Genomic DNA, 22891 nt, shown 5'->3' on the forward strand with positions numbered 1-22891 from the left:
TTTTCCTTAGACGGAGGAGAACACGAAAAGAAGAATCCCGTCGACGGAGGCCATGACGTGGGGCGAGACACACTTCCTGTCCCGCCCAGTCCTGACCTCCCAACACCACTTGAGACTATTTCTCTACAGGTAATAATAAATCATGATGAATATGACTGATGTTTGGTAATCAATATTTTTTACAACGTTATTATCAGGTTAGACAAGACTGTCTCTGACTACTGACTAGCTAACTAACTGCGGACTACCTTATATGGTCAAGGGGGCGGAGCCTCTGACGAGTGCTTTTGGATTAGCAACTTAAAAAATCCGTTGAATCACATTCCAACTTTTTACTTGTTAACCCTTTAAAAATAAATTAATTCGAAATAATATCAACTTTTGTAAGCAGGAAACTAATGATGGACGATACTGAATTTTTTTCTTACCAATATGATACCAACTAAGTAACGCTGAAGTACCAATAGTGATATGTAAGTGAAATAGGAAGTAAATTATATACAACTGATATCATTCGTCAAAACAAAAGCATAATTACTAGCTTTATGTAAATTATGATGATGACCGATATACAATTTATTATTTATTTTTTCCTCAAGCGTTTATTTGTCACATATGTCCAAAATAAAGTTACTGTCAGTTGTATTAAAAAAATAAAAAAAAATCAAATAAAATTTGTGTCGAAGATGAATTTTGGTAACATTTATCCATTTTTCTTCAAATTAAAAAATAAAATTCATTGACAGGCAAATTTTCAAAGAGCCATAAACTTAACTGAATATTTTATTTTATTTTCTAAATTACTATGATGAATGACTTTTAAAGAAACTTAATATGTACATTAATACATATTTTATAGTAGAAAAAAATTATTTAAAAAAAAACTTTGATAATACACAGAATTTTTTTTAATACAATTAAAATAATTAAAAATAAAACATGTAAAAAATATATTATTTTATTATTATTAAATTATATATTATATTACACATACAATATCAAATTAACTTAATTAATTAATAATTTAATTGTATACATATATGAAATATAAAAATTAAAGAAACCTAATTTTATCAAAAAAAATTCAGAAAAAAACTATAAAGTACCTGTGTAAAAACATGACGTGAATGAAATATTTTCAGGTAAAGTAACATGCCAAAAATGTTTTAATTATAGAAAAAAAATATATAATAAAATTACTAGTGTAGAAACGTAAGATATATATTTTTTTTTAAACTGACGAACTATAGTAAACATACTACCCAAGAAATATAACAAATACTAAATGTGTACATGAATAACATCATTTATAATAAAATAATTACTAGTGAGGAAACATTAACTAAATATTTACAGAAACACTAAGGATTATACACCGACCAGGAAAGAAAAATTTACATAATAATATAAATATTTCCGGGAATTAAAAAAAATGGTAAAGAGGCATTTTTTGGAAGTAAACATAACACAAATGAATTACTTGCAGAAAAAATAAATAACAATAAAAAATGAAAGAAAGAAAGATAACATAGCAGATGGATATATCTAGAAGAGGGTGTAAAATAAAAATAATAGTACAGAAACTTCAATATCTGCAGAAAAAAAATACTCGTAAAGAAACATAACATTATTAAACATACAGAGGCAAAGAAAATTAATTAAATTATTAGTAACAACACAAAGATTTATTGGAAAAAATAAATACTTGTAAAATGTAGAGAAATATGAACAAAATCAAATATTTAAAAAATCTGTAATAAAATATAATGTTTACAATGCACTTTTCTCCCCATTAATAATAACAACATTAATAATATATACATAATATGCAGATATTGAAGAGCTTGTTGTAAAAAATTTGTTGGAATTTCACCAGAAAGGGGTCACAATTTCACAGGAAAAACGTAGAATTTTCGCAGTATTATAATGAAAGTCAACATTTTACTCAACGCAAGTCAAAATTTTACAAGAAAACCCGAACAATTGTGCAATATTATGATAAAAGTTGGAATTTTACTCAATAACAGTCGCAATTTTACAAGAAAGCCTTAACATTTTGGCAATTTTCTGAAAAGCGTCGTATTTTTACTTGACAAAAGTCACGGTTTTATAAGAAAACTTTGCAATTCTGGCAATATTACAAACATTTTTGGAATTTTACTTGGCAAAATTATGACAAAAGTCCTAATTTTACTCAAAATAATTTCACAATTTTACAAGCACAACTAAAAAGTTGGATATATTTTGTGAAACAAGTCCGAATTTTACAGGACAAATGTCACCATTTTGCTTTAAAAAGTAATAATTTTACGAGAAAATATTGCAACTTTACAGAAACAGAAAATGAGAAATTGTTCCCAATTTTATACGAAAAAGTCGACACATTGTAAGAAAAAGACAGCTTTCAGTATATTTTTTTGTTTGCAATTGGTTTTTAATCTTCATTATTTACTTCAAGGTATTATAGTATGTCTCTATATAAATATTTATTTATTATTAATTCTGGCCAAAGGGGGCACATTTCAGTTCCTTACACACACTCATTATTACATTTGTTTGCCAGAGGGGGAGCATTTAAAATTTTTTACACACACTTGTTATTTCATATGTTGACCAGAGGTGGAGCACTTTTAAGTATGTCTCTAAATACATATTTATTTGTACTGATTTTGGCTGAAGGGGAGCACTTAAAATTTTTACCCACACTTGTTATTTCATATGTTGACCGGAGGGGGGATCATTTTTAAGTATGCCTCTATATATATGTTTATTTTATTTATTTTTATTAATCTTGGCCAAAGGGGACACATTTAAATTTCTTACACACACTTGTTATTACAGATGTTGGCCAGAGGGGGAGCACTTCAAATTTTTACACACACTTGTTATTTCATATGTTGACCAGAGGGGGAGCACTTTTAAGTATGTCTCTAAATACATATTTATTTGTATTGATTTTGGCCAAAGGGAGCACTTAAAATTTTGCCCCACACTTGTTATTTCATATGTTGACAAAACGGGGATAATTTTTAAGTATGCCTCTATATTTATATATTTATTTTATTTATTTTTATTAATTTTGGCCAAAGGGGACTCATTTAAATTTCTTACACACACTTGTTATTACATAAGTTGGCCAGAGGGGGAGCACTTCAAATTTTTACACACACTGGTTATTTCATATGTTGTCCAGAGGTGGAGCACTTTTAAGTATGTCTCTAAATACATATTTATTTGTATTGATTTTGGCTGAAGGGGAGCACTTAACATTTTTACCCACACTTGTTATTTCATATGTTGACCAAAGGGGGATCATTTTTAAGTATGTCTCTATATATTTATATATTTATTTTATTTCTTTTTATTAATTTTGGCCAAAGGGGACACATTTCAATTTCTTACACACACTTGTTATTACATATGTTGGCCAGAGGGGGAGCACTTCAAATTTTTACACACACTTGTTATTTCATATGTTGACCAGAGGGGGAGCACTTTTAAGTATGTCTCTAAATACATATTTATTTGTATTGATTTTGGCCAAAGGGAGCACTTAAAATTTTGACCCACACTTGTTATTTCATATGTTGACCAGAGGGGGATCATCTTTAAGTATGCCTCTATATATATATTCATTTTATATATTTTTATTAATTTTGTCCAAAGGGGACTCATTTAAATTTCTTACACACACTTGTTATTACATATGTTGGCCAGAGGGGGAGCACTTAAAATGTTTACCCACACTTGTTATTTCATATGTTGACCAAAGGGGGATCATTTTTAAGTATGCCTCTATATATATATTCATTTTATTTATTTTTATAATTTTTTTCCAAAGGGCACTCATTTAAATTTCTTACACACACTTGTTATTACATATGTTGGCCAGAGGGGGAGCTCTTCAAATTTTTACCCACACTTGTTATTTCATATGTTGGCCAGAGGTGGAGCACTTTTAAGTATGTCTCTAAATACATATTTATTTGTATTGATTTTGGCCAAAGGGAGCACTTAAAATTTTGACCCACACTTGTTATTTCATATGTTGACCAGAGGGGGATCATTTTTAAGTATGTCTCTATATATATATATATATATTTTATTTATTTTCATTAATTTTGGCCAAAGGGGACGCATTTAAATTTCTTACACACACTTGTTATTATATATGTTGGCCAGAGGGGGAGTACTTAAAATTTTTACCCACACTTTTTATTTCATATGTTGACCAGAGGGGGAGCACTTTTAAGTATGTCTCTAAATACATATTTATTTGTATTGATTTTGGCCAAAGGGAGCACTTAAAATTTTGATCCTCACTTGTTATTTCATATGTTGACCGGAGGGGGGTCGTTTTTAAGTATGCCTCTCTATATATATTTATTTTTATTAATTTTGGCCAAAGGGGACTCATTTAAATTTCTTACACACACTTGTTATTACATATGTTGACCAGAGGTGGAGCACTTTTAAGTATATCTCTAAATACATATTTATTTGTATTGATTTTGGCCAAAGGGAGCACTTAAAATTTTGACCCACACTTGTTATTTCATATGTTGACTAGAGGGGGGTCATTTTTAAGTATGCCTCTATATATATATTAATTTTATTTATTTTCATTAATTTTGGCCAAAGGGGACACATTTAAATTTCTTAAACACACTTGTTATTACATATGTTGGCCAGAGGGGGAGCACTTAAAATTTTTACGCACACTTGTTATTTCATATGTTGTCCAGAGGTGGAGCACTTTTAAGTATGTCTCTAAATATATATTTATTTGTATTGATTTTGGCCAAAGGGGAGCACTTAAAATTTTTACCCACACTTGTTATTTCATATGTTGACAAAAGGGGGATCATTTTTAAGTATGCCTCTATATATATATTCATTTTATTTATTTTTTATAAATTTTTTCCAAAGGGGACTCATTTAAATTTCTTACACACACTTGTTATTACATATGTTGGCCAGAGGGGGAGCTCTTCAAATTTTTACCCATACTTGTTATTTCATATGTTGTCCAGAGGTGGAGCACTTTTAAGTATGTCTCTAAATACATATGTATTTTTATTGATTTTGGCCAAAGGGGACCACTTAAAATTTTTACCCACACTTGTTATTTCATATGTTGACCAAAGGGGGATCATTTTTAAGTATGCCTCTATATATATATTCATTTTATTTATTTTTTTATTAATTTTGGCCAAAGGGGACTCATTTAAATTTCTTACACACACTTGTTATTACATATGTTGGCCAGAGGGGGAGTACTTCAATTTTTTACACACACTTGTTATTTCATATGTTGACCAGAGGGGGAGCACTTCTAAAACCGACACACAGTCAATTTGAAAACTCCCTCCTTTTTGGGATCACCCTCATTTTGACAGATTTCACCACCAGGGTTGAAAATGAGACATTATTTTATTAGATGCAATGGTTTTCTGAACTGGGACCATGAATTATGTCCTAACTCTGTTCACACCTCCTCATATGGAAGCTACTTTTCCTGGTTTATGCCTCAAGAAGGGTAGAAATACAAAGAACACACACATGAAAAAAAAATGTGTACTTGTTAATGTTTTTACCCCCCAATCCATTTTAAAAGCCTCACCAGGATTTGTCACGGAACAAAATGTTGAAAAAAGACATTGTTGTTTGGATTTCGACTCCGTGGCGCATGCTTTTAATTCTGCCTCGTGTTTGATTACGTGAGGTGGTTTTAAAAAAAAGCCAAGTAACGATGGTTGCAAGAGCCATGCATGTGAGGAATATTAATAGTTTTGCTGTCTGCAGGAAGCACTGAGGAGGTCCAGGCCACACTTCATCACTCGCTCCCAGGAACGAGTGCAGCAGCTGGGACGTAAAGCCCAGGAGAGGAGGCAGCGATCCAGGACCGCGGGCCCACAAACGCATGCTCCTCGCAGGCAGAGAGGAGCCCAGAAGGCCTGGTCCACCAATGGTACCACCTCTTATATTAACATTAAAGTACCCATGATTGTCACACACACACACACACACACACACACACACACACACACACACTAAGCGAGGCGAAATTATTCTCTGCATTTGACCCATCAGCCTTGATCACCCCTTGGGAGGTGAGGGGAGCAGTGAGCGGCAGAGGTGGTCGCGCCCGGGAATCTTTTTTTTTTGTGATTTAACCCCCAATTCCAACCCTTGATGCTGTTTGTACCTACAAACCCCGTTTCCATATGAGTTGGGAAATTGCGTTTGATGTAAATATAAACGGAATACAATGATTTACAAATCATTTTCAACCCATATTCAGTTGAATGCACTACAAAGACAACATATTTGATGTTCAAACTGATAAACATTTTTTTTTTTGCAAGTAATAATTACCTTAGAATTTCATGGCTGCAGCACATGCCAAAGTAGTTGGGAAAGGGCATGTTCACCACTGTGTTACATCACCTTTTCTTTTAACAACACTCAATAAACGTTTGGGAACTGAGGAAACTAATTGTTGAAGCTTTGAAAGTGGATTTCTTTCCCATTCTTGTTTTATGTAGAGCTTCAGTCGTTCAACAGGGGCGGTATAGCTCGGTTGGTAGAGTGGCCGTGCCAGCAACTTGAGGGTTGCAGGTTCGATTCCCGCTTCCGCCATCCTAGTCACTGCCGTTGTGTCCTTGGGCAAGACACTTTACCCGCATGCTCCCAGTGCCACCCACACTGGTTTAAATGTAACTTGGATATTGGGTTTCACTATGTAAAGCGCTTTGAGTCACTAGAGAAAAGCGCTATATAAATATAATTCACTTCACTTCAACAGTCCGGGGTCTCCGCTGTCGTATTTTACGCTTCATAATGCGCCACACATTTTCCATGGGAGACAGGTCTGGACTGCAGGCGGGCCAGGAAAGTACCCGCACTGTTTTTTTTACGAAGCCACGCTGTTGTAACACATGCTGAATGTGGCTTGGCATTGTCTTGCTGAAATAAGCAGGGGCGTCCATGAAAAATACGGCGCTTAGATGGCAGCATATGTTGTTCCAAAACCTGTATGTACCTTTCAGCATTAATGGTGCCTTCACAGATGTGTAAGTTACCCATGCCTTGGGCACTAATGCACCCCCATACCATCACAGATGCTGGCTTTTGAACTTTGCGTCGATAACAGTCTGGATGTTTCGCTTCCCCTTTGGTCCGGATGACACAATGTTGAATATTTTCAAAAACAATTTGTAATGTGGACTCGTCAGACCACAGAACACTTTTCCACTTTGCATCAGTCCGTCTTGGTTGATCTCAGGCCCAGAGAAGCCGGCGGCGTTTCTGGATGTTGTTGATAAATGGCTTTCGCTTTGCATGGTAGAGCTTTAACTTGCACTTACAGATGTAGCGACCAACTGTATTCAATGACAGTGGTTTTCTGCAGTGTTCCTGAGCCCATGTGGTGATATCCTTTAGAGATTGATGTCGGTTTTTGATACAGTGCCGTCAGAGGGATCGAAGGTCACCGCCATTCAATGTTGGTTTCCGGCCATGCCGCTTACGTGGAGTGATTTCTCCAGATTCTCTGAACCTTTTGATGATATTATGGACCGTAGATGTTGAAATCCCTAAATTTCTTGCAATTGCACTTTGAGAAACGTTGTTCTTAAACTGTTTGACTATTTGCTCACGCAGTTGTGGACAAAGGGGTGTACCTCGCCCCATCCTTTCATGTGAAAGACTGAGCATTTTTTTGGGGAAGCTGTTTTTATACCCAATCATGGCACCCACCTGTTCCCAATTAGCCTGCACACCTGTGGGATGTTCCAAATAAGTGTTTGATGAGCATTCCTCAAGTTTATCAGTATTTATTGCCACCTTTCCCAACTTCTTTGTCACGTGTTGCTGGCATTAAATTCTAAAGTGAATGATTATTTGCAAAAAAATATATATATTTATCAGTTTGAACATCAAAAATGTTGTCTTTGTAGCATATTCAACTGAATATGGGTTGAAAATGATTTGCCAATCATTGTATTCTGTTTATATTTACATCTAACACAATTTCCCAACTCGTATGGAAACGTGGTTTGTATTATAATCAATCAATCAATCAATCAATGTTTATTTATATAGCCCCAAATCACAAATGTCTCAAAGGGCTGCACAAATCATTACGACTACAACATCCGCGGAAGAACCCACAAAAGGGCAAGGAAAACTCACACCCAGTGGGCAGGGAGAATTTACATCCAGTGGGACGCCAGTGACAATGCTGACTATGAGAAACCTTGGAGAGGACCTCAGATGTGGGCAACCCCTCCCCCCCGCCCCCCTCTAGGGGACCGAAAGCAATGGATGTCGAGCGGGTCTAACATGATACTGTGGAAGTTCAATCCATAGTGGCTCCAACACAGCAGCGAGAGTCCCGTCCACAGGAAACCATCTCAAGCGGAGGCGGATCAGCAGCGTAGAGATGTCCCCAACCGATACAGGCGAGCGGTCCATCCTGGGTCTCGACTCTGGACAGCCAGTACTTCATCCATGGTTATCGGACCGGACCCCCTCCACAAGGGAGGGGGGGACATAGGAGAAAGAAAAGAAGCGGCAGATCAACTGGTCTAAAAAGGAGGTCTATTTAAAGGCTAGAGTATACAGATGAGTTTTAAGCTGAGACTTAAATGCTCACCTTAAAAAACTACCATATATTACTAGGAGCCATTATAAATTGTACACAAGCGACTAAATTAACCAGCCAACATCCAAAATGTATTTAGGGAAGTTTATTTTTATTTTTATAGAGGGGTTCACTATTTTTTAGGCTTGAAGTGTGAAAAAAAATATACATATATGCATAACATGTGAATTATATTAATATAGCGCTTTTCTCTAGTGACTCAAAGTGCTTTACATAATGAACCCCAATATCTAAGTTACACTTAAACCAGTGTGGGTGGCACTGGGAGCAGGTGGGTAAAGTGCCTTGCCCAAGGACACAATGGCAGTGACTAGGATGGTGGAAGCGGAAATCGAACCTGCGACCCGCAAGTTGCTGGCACGGCCACTCTACCAACCGAGCTATGCCTCCCCCAAACATAAACAGTACTGTTGTTATTTCAGCATTGAGCTTTAGGGCACTTTTTACGGGGTTTTGCTGCCCTCATGTGGCCGTTGTTGAAAGCTACACCAACAACAGCAGTGCAGGAAAACGTTTTTCTTTATGAAAAATATACAGTCGTGGTCAAAAGTTTACTGTTGGACCCCATTTTTATGACTTAATGGGGTCCCTGGGACCCCATTTTGAAAATTCCTAGCGCCAACACTGTTTATATGTTGACATTTTTTTTTTTTTGGGGTGCATTTAGAGAGTCTGAGTAAGATGTTTTATTTGCTTTTGAGGAGGAATCTCTGCAGAGGTCCAGCTTTTCAACAAAATCAGTTTCTTTAACCAACTGTGCCCAAGACTCAACCTCCAGGTTGATGATTTTAGGTTCTCCTGAAGAATTTGGAGGTAATCCTCCTTTTTCATTGTCCCGTTTAAAACACAAGCCCCATTGGCAGCAAAACGGGCCCAGAACATAGTACTACCACCACCGTACTTGGCGGTATGCATGGTGTTCCTGGGATTAAAGGCCTGACCTTTTCTCCTCCAAACATATTGCTGGGTGTTGTGGACAAACGGCTCAATTTTTGTTTCATCTGACATCACATGGACACAGATAATGTTTTCAAAATGCTCACAAAAAAGTGAACTGTTGGACCCCATTTTTATGACTTGATGGGGTCCCTGGGACCCCATTTTGAAAATTCCTAGCGCCAACACTGTTTATATGTTGACTTTTTTTTTTTTTTTTGGGTGCATTTAGAGAGTCTGAGTAAGATGTTTTATTTGCTTTTGAGGAGGAATCTCTGCAGAGGTCCAGCTTTTCAACAAAATCAGTTTCTTTAACCAACTGTGCCCAAGACTCAACCTCCGGGTTGATGATTTTAGGTTTTCCTGAAGAATTTGGAGGTAATCCTCCTTTTTCATTGTCCCGTTTAAAACACAAGCCCCATTGGCAGCAAAACGGGGCCCAGAACATAATACTACCACCACCGTACTTGGCGGTATGCATGGTGTTCCTGGGATTAAAGGCCTGACCTTTTCTCATCCAAACATATTGCTGGGTGTTGTGGACAAACGGCTCAATTTTTGTTTCATCTGACATCACATGGACACAGATAATGTTTCCAAAATGCTCACAAAAAAGTGAACTGTTGGACCCCATTTTTATGAGTTGATGGAGTCCCTGGGACCCCATTTTGAAAATTCTTAGCGCCAACACTGTTTATATGTTGACTTTTTTTTTTTTTTGGGTGCATTTAGAGAGTCTGAGTAAGATGTTTTATTTGCTTTTAAAGAAAAATCTCTGCAGAGGTCCAGCTTTTCAACAAAATCAGTTTCTTTAACCCCCCCACACCCCCAAAACTTTAACTGTAGCTTGGTTTAGCCATTCCTTTACCACTTTTGATGTGTGTTTGGGGTTTTGGTTGATTGATTGAAACTTTTATTAGTAGATTGCACAGTACAGTACATATTCCGTACAATTATTGTCCTGTTGGAACACCCAACTGTGCCCAAGACCCAACCTCCGGGTTGATGATTTTAGGTTCTCCTGAAGAATTTGGAGGTAATCCTCCTTTTTCGTTGTCCCGTTTAAAACACAAGCCCCATTGGCAGCAAAACGGGCCCAGAACATAATACTACCACCACCATGCTTGGCGGTATGCATGGTGTTCTTGGGATTAAAGGCCCGACCTTTTCTCCTCCAAACATATTGCTGGGTGTTGTGGACAAACGGCTCAGTTTTTGTTTCATCTGACATCACATGGACACAGATATTGTTTTCAAAATGCTCACAAAAAAGTGGACTGTTGGACCCCATTTTTATGACTTGATGGGGTCCCTGGGACCCCATTTTGAAAATTCCTAGCGCCAACACTGTTTATATGTTGACATTTTCTATTTTTTGGGGGTGCATTTAGAGAGTCTGAGTAGGATGTTTTATTTGCTTTTGAGGAAGAATCTCTGCAGAGGTCCAGCTTTTCAACAAAATCAGTTTCTTTAACCAACTGTGCCCAAGACCCAACCTCCGGGTTGATGATTTTAGGTTTTCCTGAAGAATTTGGAGGTAATCCTCCTTTTTCATTGTCCCATTTAAAACACAAGCCCCATTGGCAGCAAAACGGGCTCAGAACATAATACTACCACCACCATGCTTGGCGGTATGCATGGTGTTCCTGGGATTAAAGGCCTGACCTTTTCTCCTCTAAACATATTGCTGGGTGTTGTGGACAAACGGCTCAGTTTTTGTTTCATCTGACATCACATGGACACAGATAATGTTTTCAAAATGCTCACAAAAAAGTGAACTGTTGGACCCCATTTTTATGACTTGATGGGGTCCCTGGGACCCCATTTTGAAAATTCCTAGCGCCAACACTGTTTATATGTTGACATTTTTTTTTTTTTGGGGTGCATTTAGAGAGTCTGAGTAAGATGTTTTATTTGCTTTGGAGGAGGAATCGCTGCAGAGGTCCAGCTTTTCAACAAAATCAGTTTCTTTAACCAACTGTGCCCAAGACCCAACCTCCGGGTTGATGATTTTAGGTTCTCCTGAAGAATTTGGAGGTAATCCTCCTTTTTCATTGTCCCGTTTAAAACACAAGCCCCATTGGCAGCAAAACGGGCCCAGAGCATAATACTACCACCACCATGCTTGACGGTATGCATGGTGTTCCTGGAATTAAAGGCCTGACCTTTTCTCCTCCGAACATATTGCTGGGTGTTGTGGACAAACGGCTCAATTTTTGTTTCATCTGACATCACATGGACACAGATAATGTTTTCAAAATGCTCACAAAAAAGTGGACTGTTGGACCCCATTTTTATGACTTGATGGGGTCCCTGGGACCCCATTTTGAAAATTCCTAGCGCCAACACTGTTTATATGTTGACTTTTTTTTTTTCTGGGTGCATTTAGAGAGTCTGAGTAAGATGTTTTATTTGCTTTTGAGGAGGAATCTCTGCAGAGGTCCAGCTTTTCAACAAAATCAGTTTCTTTAACCAACTGTGCCCAAGACTCAACCTCCAGGTTGATGATTTTAGGTTTTCCTGAAGAATTTGGAGGTAATCCTCCTTTTTCATTGTCCCGTTTAAAACACCGCTCCCATTGGCAGCAAAACGGGCCCAGAACATAATACTACCACCACCATGCTTGGCGGTATGCATGGTGTTCCTGGGATTAAAGGCCTGACCTTTTCTCCTCCAAACATATTGCTGGGTGTTGTGGACAAACGGCTCAGTTTTTGTTTCATCTGACATCACATGGACACAGATATTGTTTTCAAAATGCTCACAAAAAAGTGGACTGTTGGACCCCATTTTTATGACTTGATGGGGTCCCTGGGACCCCATTTTGAAAATTCCTAGCGCCAACACTGTTTATATGTTGACATTTTCTATTTTTTGGGGGTGCATTTAGAGAGTCTGAGTAGGATGTTTTATTTGCTTTTGAGGAAGAATCTCTGCAGAGGTCCAGCTTTTCAACAAAATCAGTTTCTTTAACCAACTGTGCCCAAGACCCAACCTCCGGGTTGATGATTTTAGGTTTTCCTGAAGAATTTGGAGGTAATCCTCCTTTTTCATTGTCCCATTTAAAACACAAGCCCCATTGGCAGCAAAACGGGCTCAGAACATAATACTACCACCACCATGCTTGGCGGTATGCATGGTGTTCCTGGGATTAAAGGCCTGACCTTTTCTCCTCTAAACATATTGCTGGGTGTTGTGGACAAACGGCTCAGTTTTTGTTTCATCTGACATCACATGGACACAGATAATGTTTTCAAAATGCTCACAAAAAAGTGAACTGTTGGACCCCATTTTTATGACTTGATGGGGTCCCTGGGACCCCATTTTGAAAATTCCTAGCGCCAACACTGTTTATATGTTGACATTTTTTTTTTTTTTGGGGTGCATTTAGAGAGTCTGAGTAAGATGTTTTATTTGCTTTGGAGGAGGAATCGCTGCAGAGGTCCAGCTTTTCAACAAAATCAGTTTCTTTAACCAACTGTGCCCAAGACCCAACCTCCGGGTTGATGATTTTAGGTTCTCCTGAAGAATTTGGAGGTAATCCTCCTTTTTCATTGTCCCGTTTAAAACACAAGCCCCATTGGCAGCAAAACGGGCCCAGAGCATAATACTACCACCACCATGCTTGACGGTATGCATGGTGTTCCTGGGATTAAAGGCCTGACCTTTTCTCCTCCGAACATATTGCTGGGTGTTGTGGACAAACGGCTCAATTTTTGTTTCATCTGACATCACATGGACACAGATAATGTTTTCAAAATGCTCACAAAAAAGTGGACTGTTGGACCCCATTTTTATGACTTGATGGGGTCCCTGGGACCCCATTTTGAAAATTCCTAGCGCCAACACTGTTTATATGTTGACTTTTTTTTTTTCTGGGTGCATTTAGAGAGTCTGAGTAAGATGTTTTATTTGCTTTTGAGGAGGAATCTCTGCAGAGGTCCAGCTTTTCAACAAAATCAGTTTCTTTAACCAACTGTGCCCAAGACTCAACCTCCAGGTTGATGATTTTAGGTTTTCCTGAAGAATTTGGAGGTAATCCTCCTTTTTCATTGTCCCGTTTAAAACACCGCTCCCATTGGCAGCAAAACGGGCCCAGAACATAATACTACCACCACCATGCTTGGCGGTATGCATGGTGTTCTTGGGATTAAAGGCCTGACCTTTTCTCCTCCAAACATATTGCTGGGTGTTGTGGACAAACGGCTCAATTTTTGTTTCATCTGACATCACATGGACACAGATAATGTTTTCAAAATGCTCACAAAAAGGTTAACTGTTGGACCCCATTTTTATGAGTTGATGGAGTCCCTGGGAAACCCATTTTGAAAATTCCTAGCGCCAACACTGTTTATATGTTGACATTTTTTTTTTTTTTGGGGTGCATTTAGAGAGTCTGAGTAAGATGTTTTATTTGCTTTTGAGGAGGAATCTCTGCAGAGGTCCAGCTTTTCAACAAAATCAGTTTCTTTAACCAACTGTGCCCAAGACCCAACCTCCGGGTTGATGATTTTAGGTTCTCCTGAAGAATTTGGAGGTAATACTCCTTTTTCATTGTCCCGTTTAAAACACAAGCCCCATTGGCAGCAAAACGGGCCCAGAGCATAATACTACCACCACCATGCTTGGCGGTATGCATGGTGTTCCTGGGATTAAAGGCCTGACCTTTTCTCCTCCAAACATATTGCTGGGTGTTGTGGACAAACGGCTCAGTTTTTGTTTAATCTGACATCACATGGACACAGATAATGTTTTCAAAATGCTCACGAAAAAGTGAACTGTTGGACCCCATTTTTATGACTTGATGGGGTCCCTGGGACCCCATTTTGAAAATTCCTAGCGCCAACCCTGTTTATATGTTGACATTTTCTATTTTTTGGGGGTGCATTTAGAGAGTCTGAGTAGGATGTTTTATTTGCTTTTGAGGAAGAATCTCTGCAGAGGTCCAGCTTTTCAACAAAATCAGTTTCTTTAACCCCCCCACACCCCCAAAACTTTAACTGTAGCTTGGTTTAGCCATTCCTTTACCACTTTTGATGTGTGTTTGGGGTTTTGGTTGATTGATTGAAACTTTTATTAGTAGATTGCACAGTACAGTACATATTCCATACAATCATTGTCCTGTTGGAACACCCAACTGTGCCCAAGACCCAACCTCCGGGTTGATGATTTTAGGTTTTCCTGAAGAATTTGGAGGTAGTCCTCCTTTCTCATTGTCCCGTTTACTCTCTGTAGAGCACCAGTTCTATTGGCAGCAATACCACCACCATGCTTGGCGGTATGCATGGTGTTCCTGGGATTAAAGGCCTCACCTTTTCTCCTCCAAACATATTGCTGGGTGTTGTGGACAAACAGGGACATTTTTGTTTCATCTGACATCACATGGACAAAGATAAGACCTTCAGGAGGAAATTTCTGTGATCAGATTAAAGAAAAATCCTGGCTTTAAATGAGTGGACAATGCTGAAGAAACAAGTCCATGTCAGAAAACCAACACATTTAGCTGAACTGTACCAATTTTGTCAAGAGGAGTGGTCCAAAACTTCAACCAGAAGCTTGTGGATGGCTACCAAAAGCGACTTATTGCAGTGAAACTTGCCAAAGGACATGTAAGCAAATATTAATATTTCTGTATGTATACTTTTGACCCAGCAAAATTTGCTCACATTTTGTAAATGTAAAAATTGGAAAATTTCGATAACATTTTAGTTAATCTACATAAATAATTTCAAAATATATATTTTCACCTTTGTTTTTTGTCACCATGCTAATATTAGGATGCTAACGTGTCTCCTTTATTTATTTATTTTTAGCTAATTTTGTATGTTTAAACCTAAAAATCATGGATTTTGGTACTTTTTGCCATCTTAGAAGCATGTTAACTTCTCATATGATTTACATGCTAACTTCTTATGCTAGAATTTTAGCAAATGTTATTTATTCAAACCTACAAATAATGGCGTTTGATACTTGAGACCCTCTCACATTTTATGGCATTTTTAGGCATTTTTGCAAAAAAAAAATTGTATACACCTAAAAATCATGTTTTTCTCTATTTGGCCCCATTTTAGAGGTATTATCAGTATCAGGTTCAAACACTGATGACATCTATTAAACAGACAAGAAGCAAGGAATCATGCAGAGACAAAGTTAAATTTTGCTCATGAGGAGAGACGTATGGGGCTGTACACCTAGTTACAGTTCCAACATACGCTCCAAGGCACAGCCCATGTGCTCCTCTATTTATTCGGGAGGTCCCTAGCTTCTGAAGGAAGGGGTGTAATTTCAGCAGCCCCAGTTAGACACAATATATGATTATTAATGAAAAGGAAATGTGCTGACACTCGCGATATCGCCCTGTCTCTGCTTGTCTGCGTCAAGGCACTCTATGTTTGCCCTTGGCAGTCAGTAGTCTGGACACAAACACTGATACGAGACGACTCACAATCTTGGATTGCGACTTGTCCCTTTGCACGGATAGAAAATTACAACTTCAGCACGACTGATAATAACTATAGCAACGGCCTTTAAGCATATGAGTTGTGTGATAACTTACAAATAATCATTCTAACAGCTAATATTTCCTATATCAGCATTTTAGCGTTGCCATGTTAACGTTTTAGGCTAGCATTTAAGCTAATTTTATTAGTTCAAACCCAAATGTCAAGGCTTTTGATACTTGGCGCCGTCTTTGAAGTACTTTTTTTATGTTAGCATGCTAACTTTTTATTCTGGCATTTTGGCTAACTCTATTTATTTAAACCTACAAATAATGGCTTTTAATACTTGAGACCATCTTAGAAATATGCTACATCTCCTATGTTAGCATGCTGACATTTTTTGTTAGCATTTTTGCGAATTGTTTATGCAAACCTAAAAATCATGTTGTTCGATACGTAGCGCCATCTTTGAAGTACGCTAACATTTCCTTTATTACCATGCTAACATTAGCATGCTAACTTTGTAGCGTCAAATTGGATCTGGAAAATTTCAATTAAATTTTAGATATACTACATAAATAAATTAAAAATATATATATTTTGACTTTGGTCTTTGTCATCCTGCTACTTTTAGGATGCTAATGTTTTATCATTGATTTTTTAGCTGATTTTGTATCTTTAAATCTAAAAATTGTGAATTTTGATACTTGGCGCAAACTTAGCAGTATTTAACTTCTCCTATGTTTACATGCTAACGTTTTATGCTGGCATTTTAGCAAATTGTATTTATTTCAACCTACAAATTACGGCTTTTTGATACTTGAGACCCTTAGGGAGGATGCTAACATCTCTTGTGTTAGCATACTTACATTTTATAGTAGGCATTTTTGCTTAAAATTTTTTGTATAAACCTAAAAATTATGTTTTCGATACTTGCCGCCATCTTAGAAGTACGCTAACATATCCTGTACCAGCATTTTAAGGTTACCATGTTAACGCTTTACGGTAGCATTTAAGCTCAATTTCTTTGTTTAAACCTAAATGTCAAGGCTTTTGATATTTGGCGCCGTCTTAGAAGTATGTTAACTTTTTCTATGTTAGCATGCTAACTTTTTATGCTACAACTTTGGCTAACTATTTATTTAAACCTACAAATTATGGCTTTGGATACACGATACCATCTTAGAAGTATGCTAACATCGCCTGTGTTAGCATGCTTACATTTTTGCAAATTTTTTATATGAACCCAAAAATCATCCTTTCCGATACTAAGCGTAATTTTATAAGTACGCTAACATTTCCTATATCATTATGCTAACATTAGCATGCTAACATTGCATGTTAGGTTTTAAGCTAGTTTTCTTCCTTAAAACCGAGAAGTACACATTTTAAAAGTATGCCAAAGTTTATTATGTGATAATGCTAACATTAGCATGCTAACATTTTATGCTAGCCTTTTTAGCTTCAATCGGTTCCAACCACAGATAGCAGGCCCGTTAAAATGTTTTACAAATATAAATTAAAACAATATATAAAATGAAGCTTCATTATTTTTTTTATAGTGATAGAAAAAGCTAATACCCTAGATATATTGGCCACAAAAATATAGATTTATGTTCTTCTTTGGGTATCTTTTAGGTCATCTGTCCAAACCTACAGAGGGAGTCTCTGCTGCTGCTTCAGGGAAAGCCAAAGAGCTTCGGACAAATCGGTGAGTTCACAATAAGAAATATATATATATATATGACCAGATTGATAAATAAATGTTGCCTACTATCATTTCCAGCCTTCTTACTGAGGTGAAGAAGAAAAAGGAGGAAGAGAAGAAGAAAAAGGAGGCGTGTTTGACCAATAGACAGCGTGTGGAGCTTTTCAAAAAGGTATAACATGAACTTCATTATCGTTAAAAACACGGTTCAGTGCAAAATACAAAGCACGAATATAATACTAATATCGTAAAATGAGTCACTCTATGGTTGTGTTAAGCAAAACTACTATATTTTTATTTAAATGTATGATGAGAAAACAATAGGATACTTGCAGTGTATTAGATTGTCCACTAGAGGGTACTGTTGCTTAACAGTGAGATTAGTGTTTACAAGAGCAGTATGCCAAATTGTCCACTAGAGAGTGCTGTTGCTTAGCAGTTAGATTAGGGTTTACAGGAGCAGTATGCCAAAATGTCCACTAGAGGGTGCTGTTGCTTAGCAGTTAGATTAACAAGCAGCTTCTTGTTTGATCACACAATGGTCCTTATTTTTTGTAGCAGTCTGCTTGCTACGCGTCACATAAATCTCTGATAATTATTTATACTTAAATAATGTGACCCCCTGTGACCTGCACTTCCGGCCTAAGTGAGTAGGAACACTGTCAAAAGTCCCATTGTTCACTCTCTAAGGCCACTCTGTCCCTTATAGAACAAACAGCCCATAGTATACAGCAGACATCATGTAACAACCAGGAGAAAAAACTGCATTTGTGATTAAAATGAATAAATATTCATAAAAAAATAATTGCACAATATATGTAATATATGCATACATCAATCTTCTACCGCTTGTGCCTTTTGGAGGTTGCAGGGGGGGGGGTCGCTGGAGACTATCTCAGCTGCGTTTCGGGCGGAAGGCAGGGTACACCCTGGACAAGTATCCACCTCATCACAGACTCTAGCATGATGTTAAAATGTAATGTTAGCATTTAGCTCACCAGGGCAGCTGTGGCTACAGATGTAGCTTACCACCAGTAGGTGTGAATGAATGATGGGTTCCCACTTCTCTGTGAGCGCTTTGAGTATCTAACTATAGAAAAGCGCGATATAAATCTAATCCAATATTATTATTATTATTATTATTATATATATGCTTGTGGTGATTACCTAGCATGATGTTAAAAAGTAATGTTAGCATGTAGCGCACATATCTTTGCTAGTGTTGCTAACCTAGCATGATGCTAAAATGTAATGTTAGCATGTAGTTTACATAGATACGCTAGTGTTGCTAACCTAGCGTGATGCTAAAAATGTAATGTTGGCATGTAGCTCACATAGATACGCTAGTGCTGCTAACCTAGCAAGATGGTAAAATGTAATGTTGGCATGTAGCTCACATAGATTTGCCAGTGTTGCTAACCTAGCGTGATGCTAAAATGTAATGTTGGCATGTAGTTCACATAGATACGCTAGTGTTGCTAACCTAGTGTGATGCTAAAAATGTAATGTTAGCATGTAGCTCACATAGATACGCTAGTGTTGCTAACCTAGCATGATGGTAAAATGTAATGTTGGTATGTAGCTCACATAGATACGCTAGTGTTGCTAACCTAGCATGATGGTAAAATGTAATGTTGGTATGTAGCTCATATAGATACGCTAGTGCTGCTAACCTAGCCTGACGTTAAAATGTAATGTTTGCCTTTAGTATTACAGTATTCTCATCTTTGTTTACTATTCAAAAATAAAAAAGACTTTGGAATATTTTTAAGTTATTTTGAAATAGCTGGAAATTATTTGGTTACACTGAAGGTAAAGTTTTGAATAAAACATTGTGACTAAATTTAAACATTTTTTAAACTACATTATTTTCAGTGGTCTGGTGGTTAGAGTGTCGGCCCTGACATGGGTAGGTCGTGAGTTCAAACCCCGGCCGAGTCATACCAAAGACTATAAAATGGGACCCGCTACCTCCCTGCTTGACACTCAGCATCAAATCACCAAAAATTATATCCGGGCGCGCCCACCGCTGCTGCTCACTGCTCCCCTCACCTCTCAGGGGGTCATTAAGGGTGATGGGTCAAATGCAGAGAATAATTTCGCCACACCTCGCGCGTGTGTGACGATCATTGGTACTTAAACTTTAAAATTGTTATGTATTCTATAAAAATATAATATATCAGTATATACCATTTACCATATGTAAATATTACATATATGTTATAGTTGATATTGCTAGTACAATACATTTTTAGTCTACTGTGGTGGATTGGCCCGAAGCTTACACAGCAAACAAAGTGCTTTTAGTATAAAAGTTTTATTTACCCATATTCAAAAGTTGGATTGAATTGCCAATGCAAACAGAAAGCATCCTCCGAAGGATCCAGAATCAAGCAAAATCATGCAAATCATATCAAATATTGGTCTACTGGCTTTTTATATGTTTCCCTCATGTGTCAAGGTCTTTTTGTTTTGCAACTGCTTGCTCCAGAACAACTGTGGATCCCTTAGTCATAACAAAGCGACCACAATTTCACTTTCCCCTACATATGCTCTTCCAGTGAATTAGAGGCTTTTAGATAGACTTTCTTTTTTTTGGACTAAAACAGACACAAAATATGGTATAAAAGTCAGAAATTCCACTACACTACTTTATAACTGCATTATCCTTTGCATGCTTACCCTTTCCATCCTTTCTAACTGAGCTACTGAGTGGAACAATGTCCTTTGTGGATCATTTAAGTTTGTCTAAGTCTAAGTCTAATTATGTTTTTGATACTCCTTATTTATTGAAGTGAATTATATTTATATAGCGCTTTCCTCAAAGTGACTCAAAGCGCTTTACATAGTGAAACCCAATATCTAATTTTTACATTTAAACCAGTGTGGGTGCCACTGGGAGCAGGTGGGTAAAGTGTTTTGCCCAAGGACACAACGGCAGTGACTAGGATGGCAGAAGCGGGGATCGAACCTGCAACCCTCAAGTTGCTGGCATGGCCGCGCTTCCAACTGAGCTATACCGCCCCAGTCTCTCCTTGACATGTACACAGATTTACTCCTTAGACAGGTTCTTTTTTTTCATTTAGTTATATTTGAATATTTGTGAGTCTTGTTTACGATACGTATCCGTGGTTTTCAAACATTTTTCACCAAGTACCACCTCAAAAAAAAAAGATTTAGCTCTCTGAGTACCACCATAAAAGTACAGTAGTAGCCCAGTAGGCCTAAGTATTCACTAAAACAAGACAGAGGCTTTATTTAACAAGTATATGTAATATGTGTAACATTACACACAGTTTGTTTTGCAACTGCTTGCTCCAGAACAACTGTGGATCCCTTAGTCATAACAAACAAAGCATTTTGTAGAATGGTTAGAGCGACAACAAATTCAACTTTTCCCCTACATATGCTCTTCCAGTGAATCAGAGGCTTTTAGATAGACTTTCTTTTTGGACTAAAACAGACACAAAATATGGTATAAAGGTCAGAAATTCCACTACTCTACTTTATACCTATATTATCCTTTCCATCCTTACCCTTTCCATCCTTTCTAACTGAGCTACTGAGTGGAACAATGTCCCCTTGTGGATCATTTAAGTTTGTCTAAGTCTAATTATGTTTTTGATACTCCTTATTTATTCAATCTCTCCTTGATATATACACAGATTTACTCCTTAGACAGGTTCTTTTTTTTTCATTTAGTTATATTTGAATATTGGTGAGTCTTGTTTACGATGCGTATCCGTGGTTTTCAAACATTTTTCACCAAGTACCACCAAAAAAAAAAAGACTTAGCTCTCTGAGTACCACCATAAAAGTACAGTAGTAGCCCAGTAGGCCTAAGTATTCATTAAGTATATGTAATATGTGTAACATTACACACAGTTTGAATACGGGAAAGTAAAACACTTTAATTTAATGGCGTCTACTATGATTATTACGGCAAATACTTGGTTTTTAGAATTGTACTATGTAATATTTTAATGTACTCTTTTGTTTTGTTCTAGAAACTGTTGGATCAGATTCTTCACAGAAGCAGCAGCTGAATGGGATGGTAATTAGTTTATGCAGAAGTTGTTTTTTAAGTGATAATAATTTAAAATAAAAAAAATGGCAGTATGTTTAAATAATGAGCAGCAGCAAAATAAAAAATATAATAATTGAAGTATTTTAGCTTTCAGTTTTTGCTGTTTTCATGACAGAAAGTGTCGTTTTTGTCTCATTTTGACTCAAAATGGAATCGTGTTGTGGACAAATGTGTTGGGTCGAATGGCTTTGACTCCGATTGGTCCATTTGTGTGGACCCGAGAGAGGCCCCGCTGGCTGCTGACGGGGACCCCTAAGCACCAAACTCCTCCGAGCAGACGCGAGCATGCAGTCGTCACGGAGTGCCAGCTATTACTCGGCAAGATGGCGGAATGTGAACTCTTCTCCGCTCGCCATGTTAATGAACAGTGGACGCTTGAATGGCGCCTTTGTCAAAGCACACACACACACACACACACACACACACACACACACACACACACACTCACAAACACACACACACACACACTCTTGTATTTCTGACCTTCTGGGGACCTCTGAAAAATGCCCACCTTTTTAGGAACATCCTTTCTAGATTTATAAAGTTTTGTATTTCCATCCATCCATCCATTTACTACCGCTTGTTTCTTTCGGGGGGTGCTGGAGCCTATCTATACGAATATAAAAAAGCTTGTGAAAAATGAGTTGGATTTTCACAAGAAAAATGTCAACATTTCACAAATTTTTTTTTGAATTTTGGCAGTTTTATCATAAAAGTTGTCATTTTACTCAACGCAAGTCAAAATTTTACAAACCCCGTTTCCATATGAGTTGGGAAATTGTGTTAGATGTAAATATAAACAGAATACAATGATTTGCAAATCCTTTTCAACCCAATTGAATGCACTACAAAGACAAGATATTTGATGTTCAAACTCATAAACTTTATATATTTTTTTGCAAATAATAATTAACTTAGAATTTCATGGCGGCAACACGTGCCAAAGTAGTTGGGAAAGGACATGTTCACCACCTTTTCTTTTAACAACACTCAATAAACGTTTGGGAACTGAGGAGACACATTTTTGAAGCTTCTCAGGTGGAATTATTTCC

General features: G+C 37.3%; 1 protein-coding gene across 3 annotated transcripts in view; it reads left to right on the forward strand.

Moving 5' to 3' along the window:
- The window catches only part of LOC133557236 (serine/arginine repetitive matrix protein 2-like), a 94241-nt gene extending 71835 nt beyond the window's left edge, over positions 1-22406 (forward strand). For all 3 annotated transcript variants that reach the window (XM_061907550.1, XM_061907551.1, XM_061907549.1), the window contains 5 exons: positions 11-129; positions 5806-5971; positions 17683-17755; positions 17831-17924; positions 21760-22406. In XM_061907550.1, coding sequence (XP_061763534.1) covers positions 11-129; positions 5806-5971; positions 17683-17755; positions 17831-17924; positions 21760-21798 — 491 coding nt within the window. In that variant the 3' untranslated portion in view covers positions 21799-22406. The remainder of the gene's footprint in view (positions 1-10; positions 130-5805; positions 5972-17682; positions 17756-17830; positions 17925-21759) is intronic.
- Positions 22407-22891: the final 485 nt, after the last annotated feature.

This window comes from Nerophis ophidion, linkage group LG08 (genome assembly GCF_033978795.1).
Source record: "Nerophis ophidion isolate RoL-2023_Sa linkage group LG08, RoL_Noph_v1.0, whole genome shotgun sequence".
In the NCBI taxonomy this organism is placed as follows: domain Eukaryota; kingdom Metazoa; phylum Chordata; class Actinopteri; order Syngnathiformes; family Syngnathidae; genus Nerophis; species Nerophis ophidion.